At 50.9% G+C, this 11,011-nt stretch overlaps 1 protein-coding gene across 1 annotated transcript; it reads left to right on the forward strand.

Moving 5' to 3' along the window:
• Positions 1-213: 213 nt before the first annotated feature.
• LOC114888894 (carbohydrate sulfotransferase 6) lies at positions 214-4,666 on the forward strand. The gene is made up of 3 exons (XM_029211537.1): positions 214-239; positions 2,544-2,619; positions 3,444-4,666. Exon 3 carries the CDS (start codon positions 3,460-3,462, stop codon positions 4,645-4,647), a length of 1,188 nt encoding a protein of 395 aa, XP_029067370.1. The 5' UTR covers positions 214-239; positions 2,544-2,619; positions 3,444-3,459; the 3' UTR covers positions 4,648-4,666.
• The last annotated feature ends 6,345 nt before the right edge of the window (positions 4,667-11,011 follow it).

The raw sequence follows: 11,011 nt of genomic DNA on the forward strand, positions 1-11,011 counted from the left end.
CACAGTGCCTGCCTGACATGTTCTTTGTAACTTGAACCCTGGGGCAGTTGGTGGGTGCGCTGAATATAAGGCACATTCTCAGAAAACTCCCAGCTGAGACCTGGACTTCTCTGGACACTCTGCGTGGGTAGGATGTTTCCATCCCTTTTCTAGCTCTTGAGTTCCAATCACAGGATCAGATAACAGTTCCCGTATTGTGTGAGTCACTTAAGAAGACCCCTGGCATCCCTGGAGTGCATGTAACAAGCACCTTGGCCTGGGATCAAGATCCTCCTTACCCAGGGGAGGGCAGGGCTGGCTTGGGCAGCTGTGTTTGGGCCCAGGAATCAGGATCCTGTGTTCTGCAGGGATCTCCCAGGGATGGGAGAGGCCAGCAGTCTATGACAGAAAGTGCCAGGAACTTAGAAGTCCTGGGTTGGGGTCCCAGCTTCCCTGCTGTCTCTCCAAGCCTTGGGCCCTTCATCTAAAAAACTGAGATCATAATGCCCACCTCAGGGGCCGTTGAGTTAAATCACCTAGCACTTGAGGTAATTTATGTCAGCAAATATGTGTTCGAGTTTCCTCCCTCTCCTGCACCCTGTTCTCAGGAAGCACACCCTCGAGGAGAGGAGGTGACGTGTGCAGAGCAGGTGGGTGGCTGCTGTCCTCGTCTTCAATGTGATCCAGGAGTGGGCGAGGTATCCAGGAGGCAGTTCTGGACTCAGCAGGTGACAGAGCTGTTGGGCATCCTCCACCCGATCCTGCAGCCTCCTGATAAAGGGAAGAGGTAGATATGGGCTCTGCTCACGGTTTAGATGCCAGCTTCCCTCAGTGGTGAGGTGGACAGTGAAGGGGGCTTGGTGGGGAGCAAAAGGAAAGAGGAAAGAAACTTCCAGGTCCTTCCCTTCCAAATTGGCTCATCCTTGAGATCATTGCAGGAGCAGCAATGCAAAGAAGAGAAAACTCGGGGGCCTCGGGGTGTGGGAGCTGGGCTCAGTGTTCCTTTCACTCTGTAGGACACTCTGTGGGACACTTTTTTTAATTTTTATTTATTTTAACATCTTTATTAGAGTATAATTGCTTTACAATGGCGTGTCAGTTTCTGCTTTATAACAAAGTGAATCAGTTATACATATACATATATCCCCATATCTCTTCCCTCTTGCGTCTCCCTCCCACCCTCCCTATCCCACCCCTCTAGGTGGTCACAAACCACCTAGCTGATTCCCTGTGCTATGCGGCTGCTTCCCACTAGCTATCTATTTTACGTTTGGTAGTGTATATATGTCCATGCCACTCTCTCACTTCATCCCAGCTTACCTTCCCCCTCCCCGTGTCCTCAAGTCCATTCTCTCGTCTGCGTCTTTATTCCTGTCCTGCCCCTAGGTTCTTCTGACCATTTTCTTTTTTTTAGATTCCATATATATGTGTTAGCATATGGTATTTGTTTTTCTCTTTTTGACTTACTTCACTCTGTATGACAGTCTCTAGGTCCTTCCACCTCACTACAAATAACTCAGTTCCGTTCCACACTTTCTTTTTAAATTAATTTTTATTGGAGTATAGTTGATTTACAATGTTGTGTTAGTTTCTGCTGTACAGCAAAGTGAATCAGTTATACGTATGCATATATCCACTCTTTTTTAGATTCGATTTCCATATAGGTCACTACAGAATATTGAGTAGAGAGTTCCCTGTGCTATACAGTAGGTCCTTGTTAGTTATCTACTTTTTTTTTTTTTTTTTTGCGGTACGTGGGCCTCTCACTGTTGTGGTCTCTCCCGTTGCGGAGCACAGGCTCCAGACTCGCAGGCTCAGCGGCCATGGCTCACAGGCCCAGCCGCTCCGCGGCATGTGGAATCTTCCCAGACCAGGGCACGAACCCGTGTCCCCTGCATTGGCAGGCGGACTCTCAACCACTGCGCCACCAGGGAAGCCCTAGTTATCTACTTTATATATGGTGTGTATACGTCAATCCCAATCTCCCAATTTATCCCTCCCCCCCGGGGGGGTGACATTCTTAAGTTCCACTGAAGGACTCAGGGGTGGTTGGGGGCTACAGGGGGCCTGGGAGAAGCTGGGATTCCAAGCGTAGGTGACCTCAGGGGTCTTATCTGGGTGGAGACTTCCCATGGTTCCTCCTCCCCAGACACAGCTGAACGCTACAACAGTAACATGGGGCGTGTATGGCACTTTACCAAGCCCTTTCCTCGTATGTCTTTGTAGCAGCATCTCTCACAAGAACCCTAAGGTCAAATGTTATCATCCCCATTTTACAGAGGAAGATATGGAGTCTTGGAGTAGTTAAGTCATTTGCCCCAGGGTTCACAGCTTCTGGGCATCAGAGGAACTCAAACCCAGCAGGAGAGACGGTTATTTCACTCCCATCTGGAAAGATGTATCCAGCTGCCTGCTGGTCTGGGCCCAGCTCCAGCCAGGGGCAGGACAGCTACACTCCCACCCGTGGGGAACTTTCTGTCAGTCTGGGAAGGCAGAGCCCTCCCAGTGTGCAGGGCCATCTCCTCCTGTGGGACTCTGACCCAGCTTCCCTCCTGCTTTCCCAGGCCCTGAAAAACCTCCAGGCATCTCCCATGGATCTGTGACCGAGGTGGGCAGCTCTCTCAGCAGCCCTGGACAGCAGTGAGTAACCTCAGCATGGAAAGGGGTCTGACTCTGCCCTCATCTCTCCCTTTCTCTGTCTCCATCCTACCTCTCCCTTAACTGGTTTCTTCTGCAAAATTACACGAATCCAGAAGGATATCCTCCCTTGGGAATCCTGCAGCACTTCACTCTCCATGGGTGAGAGCAACAGTTGCTGTTCTTTGTCTATGTTTATTTTTAATAACAAAAGTTGTATCTGCTTGTTTAAAAAGTCAAACAATGCAGAAGCACACTACGTAGAAAGTGCAAGTTTTCAGTTATGAGAAATGCCCCACCCCTCCATGCTCATCCCAATACTCCAGAACCAGAATTAATCCCCTTTTTACAGATGGGTAAACTGAGTTACAGAGAGATGAAGCGTTTGGTCCAAGATCATAGGCTAGGAAGTGGCGGAGCCAGGGAGGGTTCTGCCAAATCACCCATCAAGTTATTTAGCTAAACTACCTACAACTTTTCCCCTAAAAGGAATTTTAAGTGAAAAGCAGGAATTCTGTTTTAAATATATTTCCCCCTCTGGATAGAAAGAAAAGGGGGCGTGGGGAGAGAAAGAGAGAAAAGGGAAAAAACACTGCCCCATAGTATTGTGCAACTGGCCTTTAGCTCTGCAAAGGCTGGATCATGGCTCATGTCTTAAAGTCACATTCCCGGAAGGGCGCCCAACTGAGATGGCCGTGGCCTTGAGAGGCCTCCACAGGTGGGGTGGTCAAGTCCCGGGGCTGCTCCCTGGCAGCACCAGACAGGAGTTGGGGTGTGGGATGGGTGAGCGGGTCGCGGTCCCTGACGGCTGCACTCTCCCTCCGCAGGCCCCCGGCCGGCGGCATGTGGCTGCGGCGCATCTCCAGCACCGCGGTGACCGCGCTCCTGCTGGCGCAGACTGGCCTCCTGCTCTTCCTAGTCTCCCGGCCCAGGCCGCCGTCCCCGGTGGGTGGCGAGGAGAGGGTGCACGTGCTGGTGCTGTCCTCGTGGCGCTCGGGCTCGTCCTTCGTGGGCCAGCTCTTCAGCCAGCACCCCAATGTCTTCTACCTGATGGAGCCTGCGTGGCACGTGTGGGCCGCTTTGTCGCAGGGCAGCGCGGTGGCGCTACACATGGCGGTGCGCGATCTGGTGCGCTCCGTCTTCCTGTGCGACATGGACGTGTTCGACGCCTACCTGCCGTGGCGGCGCAACCTGTCGGACCTCTTCCAGTGGGCAGAAAGCCGCGCGCTGTGCTCGCCGCCCGCCTGCAGCGCCTTCCCGCGCGGCGCCATCAGCAGCGAGGCAGTGTGCAAGCCGCTGTGCGCGCGACGGCCCTTCGGCCTGGCCCAGGAGGCCTGCCGCTCCTACAGCCACGTGGTGCTCAAGGAGGTGCGCTTCTTCAACCTGCAGGTGCTCTACCCGCTGCTCAGCGACCCGGCGCTCAACCTGCGCATCGTGCACCTGGTGCGTGACCCACGGGCTGTGCTGCGCTCGCGCGAGCAGACGGCCAAGGCACTGGCCCGTGACAACGGCATCGTGTTGGGCACCAACGGCAAGTGGGTGGAGGCCGACCCGGACCTGCGTGTGGTGCGCGAGGTGTGCCGCAGCCACGTGCGCATCGCCGAGGCCGCCATGCGCAAGCCACCGCCCTCCCTGCGCGGCCGCTACCGCCTGGTGCGCTTTGAGGACCTGGCACGGGCGCCTCTGCCCGAGATCCGCGCGCTCTACGCCTTCGCAGGCCTGAGCCTCACGCCGCAGCTCGAGGCCTGGATCCACAACATCACCCACGGGGTCGGGCCAGGCGCCCGCCGTGAGGCCTTCAAGACTACGTCCAGGGACGCACTCAACGTCTCGCAGGCCTGGCGCCACACGCTGCCCTTTGCCAAGATCCGCCGCGTGCAGGAGCTGTGTGCGGGCGCACTGCAGCTGCTGGGCTACCGGCCAGTGTTCTCTGAGGACGAGCAGCGCGACCTCGCCCTGGACCTCATGCTGCCGCGCGGCCCGAGCAGCTTTAGCTGGGCATCTTCCACTGCTGAGCACTCCTGGCCGTAGCAGAGGCCCCCAGCTGTGGCTGGCGGTTGCCAGGAGACTCACGCGTGGTGGGGAAGGAGCTGGGGCGCACGAGGCCGGGAGTTTGGGAGGTCCCCCACGTAGTAGGAAAGGACCGAGTCCGCAGACTATGTTTCTTTCTCCCCACTTCTTGTTTTTCCTTTGAATCCTCTTTAGGAGCTAGATTCCCGCCACACACACTCTTCATGGAAAGCAGACTCGTGCCCCCACTTCCTCTGGGCACAGGGAATAAGTTCAGATGACTTGGCTCCTACTCCAGCACTTTCTTTCCCCTTAAGTCTCCGTTAGGATGCCTCATCCTGCAGCTGAGAAGGCTGTCCCGGCCCTGCCTGGGAGTGGAGGGACACTGTGGTGAGCTGGTCCCTGAAGTCGGTACATCTCCCCCTACACACACCCCGTGCCTCTGGCACCACACACCACCAAAGCCAGTGCTTTTATATTCACCTGTATCTTCAGTAAGAAATCAGCCAAGGTGCCTCTATCTTGTGGTCTCCCCTTAGTCTCTCTCTACCCCAATCTCCTGGGAGCCCACATGCCCCCATCACCTGCCCAGGGAAGGTGAACTTTGATTTGTCCTGACAGGAAAGATCCTACCCACAGAAATAAACATAATTCACCTGTATGATACAGGTTAGAGTTTACAGCCTGTAGAGTTTGACAAGCAAAACGCAAAAGCGAAGGGACTTGTCCAAGGCCACACGATGAGAAGGAGGATGAAGGGAGGAGGGGGTGTTTGCTCCGGGCCCGCAGTGGGGAGGAGAGGGTGAGTCAGGCTTGCAGAGGCCTGTCTCCTGGACGAAGAAGGGTCAGGTGTTCCCATCTTATTTGCTCAAGGGATCAGCCAGCAGCCATGGCTAGGGCCGCAGCTGCGAGGTGAGATGTGGGAAGTGGTGAGCTCTGGGTCCAGGGTGCAGAATCTAGGGAGCCTCCTAGATAAGCCTGGAGGGAGGCGGTGAGGGGGAAAAGTGGAGAGAGAGAAGGCTGGGCAGGCCAGGGCAGCAAGCCAGGCAGAGCGTGTGGCAGAGCAAAAGGTTGGCAGCAAGATCAGTGCCTGGAGGGCAAGTCACGGGGTGAATGTAACTAGATAAAGCTTGCCAGGAGCTTGGAAGAAAAAAGGCTCTGGAGTGGTTGTCTTCCTGTGGTCCTTATGTGCCAGGCCCTGGAGAAGAGCAAACTACGATTCCTAGCTGTGAGCCACAACACCTGGCTCTGGTGGCAAAGTGTCTTATTAAATGGATGCTGGATTTAAAAAAAGGAGGGGTGGGTAGGGGGATGCTGGATGTGTAGAGGGCTAGTCCTGAGCTCAGGAAATGAAAGCCAGCCATGCTTTAAAAATGTTTAAAAGAAAGGGGGAAAAAAGGTCACAGCACCTCTAGGAAGGACAGAGAAGCAGATTTGAGTCCACACGAATAGAATACCCCAAATCACACTGGGATACAGAGTTGGTCTGGGGACTGACAGTTGCCACCAGAACTCCTGTGCCCATTACCTCTGGAAGTGAGGGAGCTGCCCTCATCATTGTCATCAGTCACCGGAAGGGATCCTGGAGGTCTGGCTTCTGATTCTCAGCCTGGGTGTGGCCTTGGATTGGTGGGACCTGGATGGTAGACCCACATCCTCGCTGCAAAGCAGCAGGTCGAGGGCAGTCTGGCACTTTCCATTTCTTTTCTTGCAGGGAGCAGAGGTATACTGACCTTGAAGCTGAAGCTTCAGGATGCCTCAGTTGGGTATCCGTCAAGCTGTAGAAACTTCAGGCCCCATAAAGCCCCCATCTGCCCCTGCTCACAGTAGCATGGAGAAGGTATTTAAAACCCAGAATTTATTAATGGAGACTTTGGCTTAGAAAAACTAAGGTCACATAGCTTAATATATGGGCTGGAACTCAAACTCATATCTTTGACTTCAATACTTACGGTTCTAACAAGGAAACTGAACTGGGGATGCAGCAGAGGACTCCATCACAGGCTTGGATAGCCAGATCATTACCCGGAGACGTGGGTCTCTGGGTCAGGGAGTGGTCCTGGCATTTTGTTTGTTGTTTCCAGTTTTATTGAGAAAGAATTAACATACATCACTGTATAAGTTTAAGGTGTACAACATGATGGTTTGATTTACATGTATTGTGAAATGATTACAACACTAGGTTTAGTTAACATCAGTCATCTCATTTAGATACAATAAAAAGAAAAGAAAAACACAATTAAAAATTTTTTAGGGCTTCCCTGGTAGCACAGTGGTTGAGAGTCCGCCTGCCGATGCAGGGGACGCGGGTTCGTGCCCTGGTCTGGGAGGATCCCACGTGCCGCGGAGTGGCTGGGCCCGTAAGCCATGGCCGCTGAGCCTACGCGTCCGGAGCCTGTGCTCCGCAACGGGAGAGGCCACAACAGTGAGAGGCCACAACAGTGAGAGGCCCGCGTCCGGCAAAAAAAAAAAAAAAATTTAAGTTTATAACTGTTATAAGAGATGAAGATTTAATACCTCCATCTCACCTCATCTTCTCTCCAAACTTTTATTATACTTTTAATTATATAATTGACCTACAGTACTGCATTAGTTCCAGGTGCACAACATAGTTACTTGATGTTTCTATATGTTACAAAATGATCACCACCATCCTGGCATTTGTCTGCAGACATGTCAAGGACCAGAATGATGAGTGGTGGGCAGTTGGCTGGGACAGTGGGGCCACTGGGGATAAAAGCAGCCTGCTGGCCCTGCCTGGAAGGAACGCACTGTTAAGTGGAGGAGTCGGCTAGGAAGTCTCCAGCAATGTGGTATGTTCAGGCAAAGAAGGTTGAGCAAGAGGTTCATGGAGCCAGAGGTTAAGAACAGGGAGACACTGATCCCTAGTGGGGTTCAGGAAGGCATTTGGTGTGGGGCTTAGAGCCCAGCCTGATAGTAGCATCCCACAAGTTTCATTTGCCCCTGCTTGGGTCACCGATGACACAATTAACGGCCTTTGTTATGTGACTCATCTGTTCTCACCTGTCTCCCAAGGTTCCATGATAGCGATGACTGGCTCTTGGATGTGGCTCCCTGCATATGGGGCCCTCTGGGCAAGCCTCTGCATGAGCTACAGGGCGCAGCAGGTTCCGAGCAAGCCTCTAGGTGTACCCACATCAGGTTTCAGGACAAAGATAGGCAGTGCCAGTCCAGTGTTTCAATGAGTCAGTCCAGGGCTAAGCCCTGGGGACATAGTCACAGCCCTTGCTCTTGTGGGGAGTGCAGATGTTAAATAAATAGTCCTACAGATAAATATGCAACCATAAGTTTCGCTTGTGCTCTAAGAATAAATAAGAATGGGTAGAGGGTGACCTACTTTAGTATGGAGAGTCAGGAAAACATTTTCAAAAAGGAAACGTTTGGTTTGAATAGATAGGGACTTCCCTGGTGGTCCAGTGGGTAAGACTCCGCGCTCCCATGCAGGGTGTCCAGGTTCAATCCCTGGTCCGGTAACTAGATCCCTCATGCATGCCGTAACTAAGAAGTCTGCATGCCACAATTAAAGATCCTGTGTGCCACAACTAAGACCCTGCACAGCCTAAATAAATAAATATTTTTAAAAATATGTAGGAGTTAATTGAGCATAGGATGAAGAGGCAGAGAGAGACTGAGGGATTGGTCTCTTTGGAATCAAGGTTCCTTGGCAAAATAAAAGAATCAGTCCTGGGAATCCAAGCTCATGGGATGGGAGAGGCCCCAGGACGTGACTGAGTTTGTGTGTGTCTGTGGTAAAGAGTACTAGAAGTAGAACCGCTGGATCAAAGAGCATCCATGTTTTAAATATGGAATTGCCAAATTACTCTAAACATGGAGTACTGACATGTTCTCTGGAATGGTGTCAGGAAGGCCCTTGTCACCCTTTTCTATTGACCCCCTCCCCATCATCTGTCCAGGGTAAATCATTTTCATTTTTACCTACCTGATGGAATGTTATGCAGCAGTAAAATGAACTATCAAACCATGAAAAGACATTCAGGAGGGAACCTGAGCGAAAGAAGCCAATCTGAAGAAGCTACATTGAGTATGATTCCAACTATATGACATTCTGGAAAAGGCAAAACTATTCAGACAGTAAAAAGATTAGTGGTTGTGAGAAATGGAATATATCCTGCCGTATCAGTAAACAAAGGATGTCACAGCCACCAGCGATTGCAACAAAGCTGGTGAGCCCTGAGGGAACTCAGGAAGGAAAGAATACCTGCCATTTAGCAGCCATCAGACTGCAGCCACTCCCCATGGTGCACCCTGAGGAAACCTGGGATGTGAAAATACAGGATACTGGCCCCAGATAGCTGAGGTGCATATCAAAGGAATTATTTCAGTGAGCCCAGGCTCTTTCATCTTCCCATACATAGAAAAGCTCTAAATTCCTTAACGTGACATATCTGGTTTCCCAATTAACAGTAATCTTTTGATGTTCCCGACTACCTGCCCCTTGTTGCAAAACTCCTATGTATTCTAGCTCCACTCACCTCCTCGGAGCAGTTTCTCAGAGCTATCTGAAATGCTGTCTCCTGGGTTGCAGTCCTCATTTTGCCCCAAATAAAACTTAACTTGCAGCTCTCACGTTGTGTAGTTTTTTTGGGTTTTTTTTGAGGTACGCGGGCCTCTCACTGTTGTGGCCTCTCCCGTTGCGGAGCACAGGCTCCGGACGTGCAGGCCCAGCGGCCATGGCTCACGGGCCCAGCCGCTCCGTGGCACATGGGATCCTCCTGGACCGGGGCACGAACCCGCGTCTCCTGCATCGGCAGGCAGACTCTAAACCACTGCGCCACCAGAGAAGCCCTGTGCATTTTTTTTAAGTCAACAGTTGCCAGAGGTTGTGGGTGGAGGGGAGGGATAAATAGATGGAGCATAGAGGATTTTTAGGGCAGTGAAAATGTGCTGTATGGTGCTCTAATGATGGATATATGCTATGGATGACATGTACATATAATGATGGATATACATTTGTCCAAACCCATGGAATGTGCAACACCAAAACTGAACTCTAAGGTAAACTATGGACTTTGGCCGATTGTGATGTGTCATTGTAGGTTCATCCTTGGTAACAAATGTACCATTCTGGCGGGAGATGTTAATGGAGGACGCTGTGAACTGTGTGAGTGCAGAAGGTATATGAGAAATCTCTGTAGTTCCCTCTCAATTTTGTTGTAAACCCAAAGCTTCTCTAAAAAATAAAGTCTTTAAAAAACAAAAGTAGAGCAAAAGCCTTAGTAGCCTCAGGAGGGTATAGGAATGCTGCTGAAATGGGAGGAGTTGGCCAAGAACACAGAGCCCACCACAGCCCGGACTTTGAATTTTCCCAGGGTGGCAAGCCCTTAGAGCCAGCTGAGTATTTTCTCTCTTGGGGTTAAATCTGGAGAACCTGGTTGACCATGCAAATCTGGTGCTGTCCTGATCCCAGTCTTCAGATCCTCCACATCTCCATTCATTCATTCAACACACATTATGGATTGAGCCCCAGCCAGTTGTTTTCTTTTTTTACTTTTTTTTTTTTTTTTTTTTTTTTTGCGGTACGTGGGCCTCTCACTGTTGTGGCCTCTCCTGTTGCAGAGCACAGGCTCTGGACGCGCAGGCCCAGCGGCCATGGCTCACGGGCCCAGCCGCTCCGCGGCATGTGGGATCTTCCCGGACCGGGGCACGAACCCGTGTCCCCTGCGTCGGCAGGCAGACTCTCAACCACTGCGCCACCAGGAAAGCCCCAACCAGTTTTAAAGGGAAGGATCATGGGGATTAGGAATGTCTGCGTGCAGGGGTGTGAGTTGCAATTTTTAATGGCGTGATCAGTGTAGGTCTCATTGTGAAAGTGACATTTGAGCAAAGTCTTGAAGGAGGTAAAGCAGTTAATTTAGGGATAACTATGGGTAAATTGTACTGTAGAAAGAAATAGGTAATACAAAAATCCTAAGGAGGGAACATATCTGGAATATTGGAAGAACAGCAAGGGGCTACTGAGTCTGGTGTGGTAGGCCAAAGGAAGAATTCTAGGAGATGGGGAGAGAGGGGGTCAGATTATGTACGACCTTGCAGGCCTTGTGAGGACTTTGGCCTTTATTTGGAGTGAGTTGAAGGGTGTCCAAAGCCACTTTTGTTCTATGGCCCTCCTTAGTTGAATAAATAAATATAAATATAATGTTATATATATGTGACATAATATATAATATTTATAATGTCATAGCTATTAAAAAAAATAGAACAAGTACCCAAAATATTTCATTATCATTTTACTGCCTTTGTTAATATCCTGAATTAGTATATTGTTAGTTTTGCAAGTTTTTGAACTGGATTTAAATTGAATCACAGTGTGGGCTTCTTTTTTCTGCAACTTAGATTTTCCCCT

This window comes from Monodon monoceros, unplaced genomic scaffold, assembly GCF_005190385.1.
Source record: "Monodon monoceros isolate NGI ecotype Baffin Bay Population unplaced genomic scaffold, NGI_Narwhal_1 Super_Scaffold_10, whole genome shotgun sequence".
In the NCBI taxonomy this organism is placed as follows: Eukaryota; Metazoa; Chordata; class Mammalia; order Artiodactyla; family Monodontidae; genus Monodon; species Monodon monoceros.

Excerpts from the sequence above, each read along its gene's own strand:
- LOC114888894 (XM_029211537.1), top strand. The coding sequence starts at position 3,460 with ATGTGGCTGCGGCGCATCTCCAGCACCGCGGTGACCGCGCTCCTGCTG.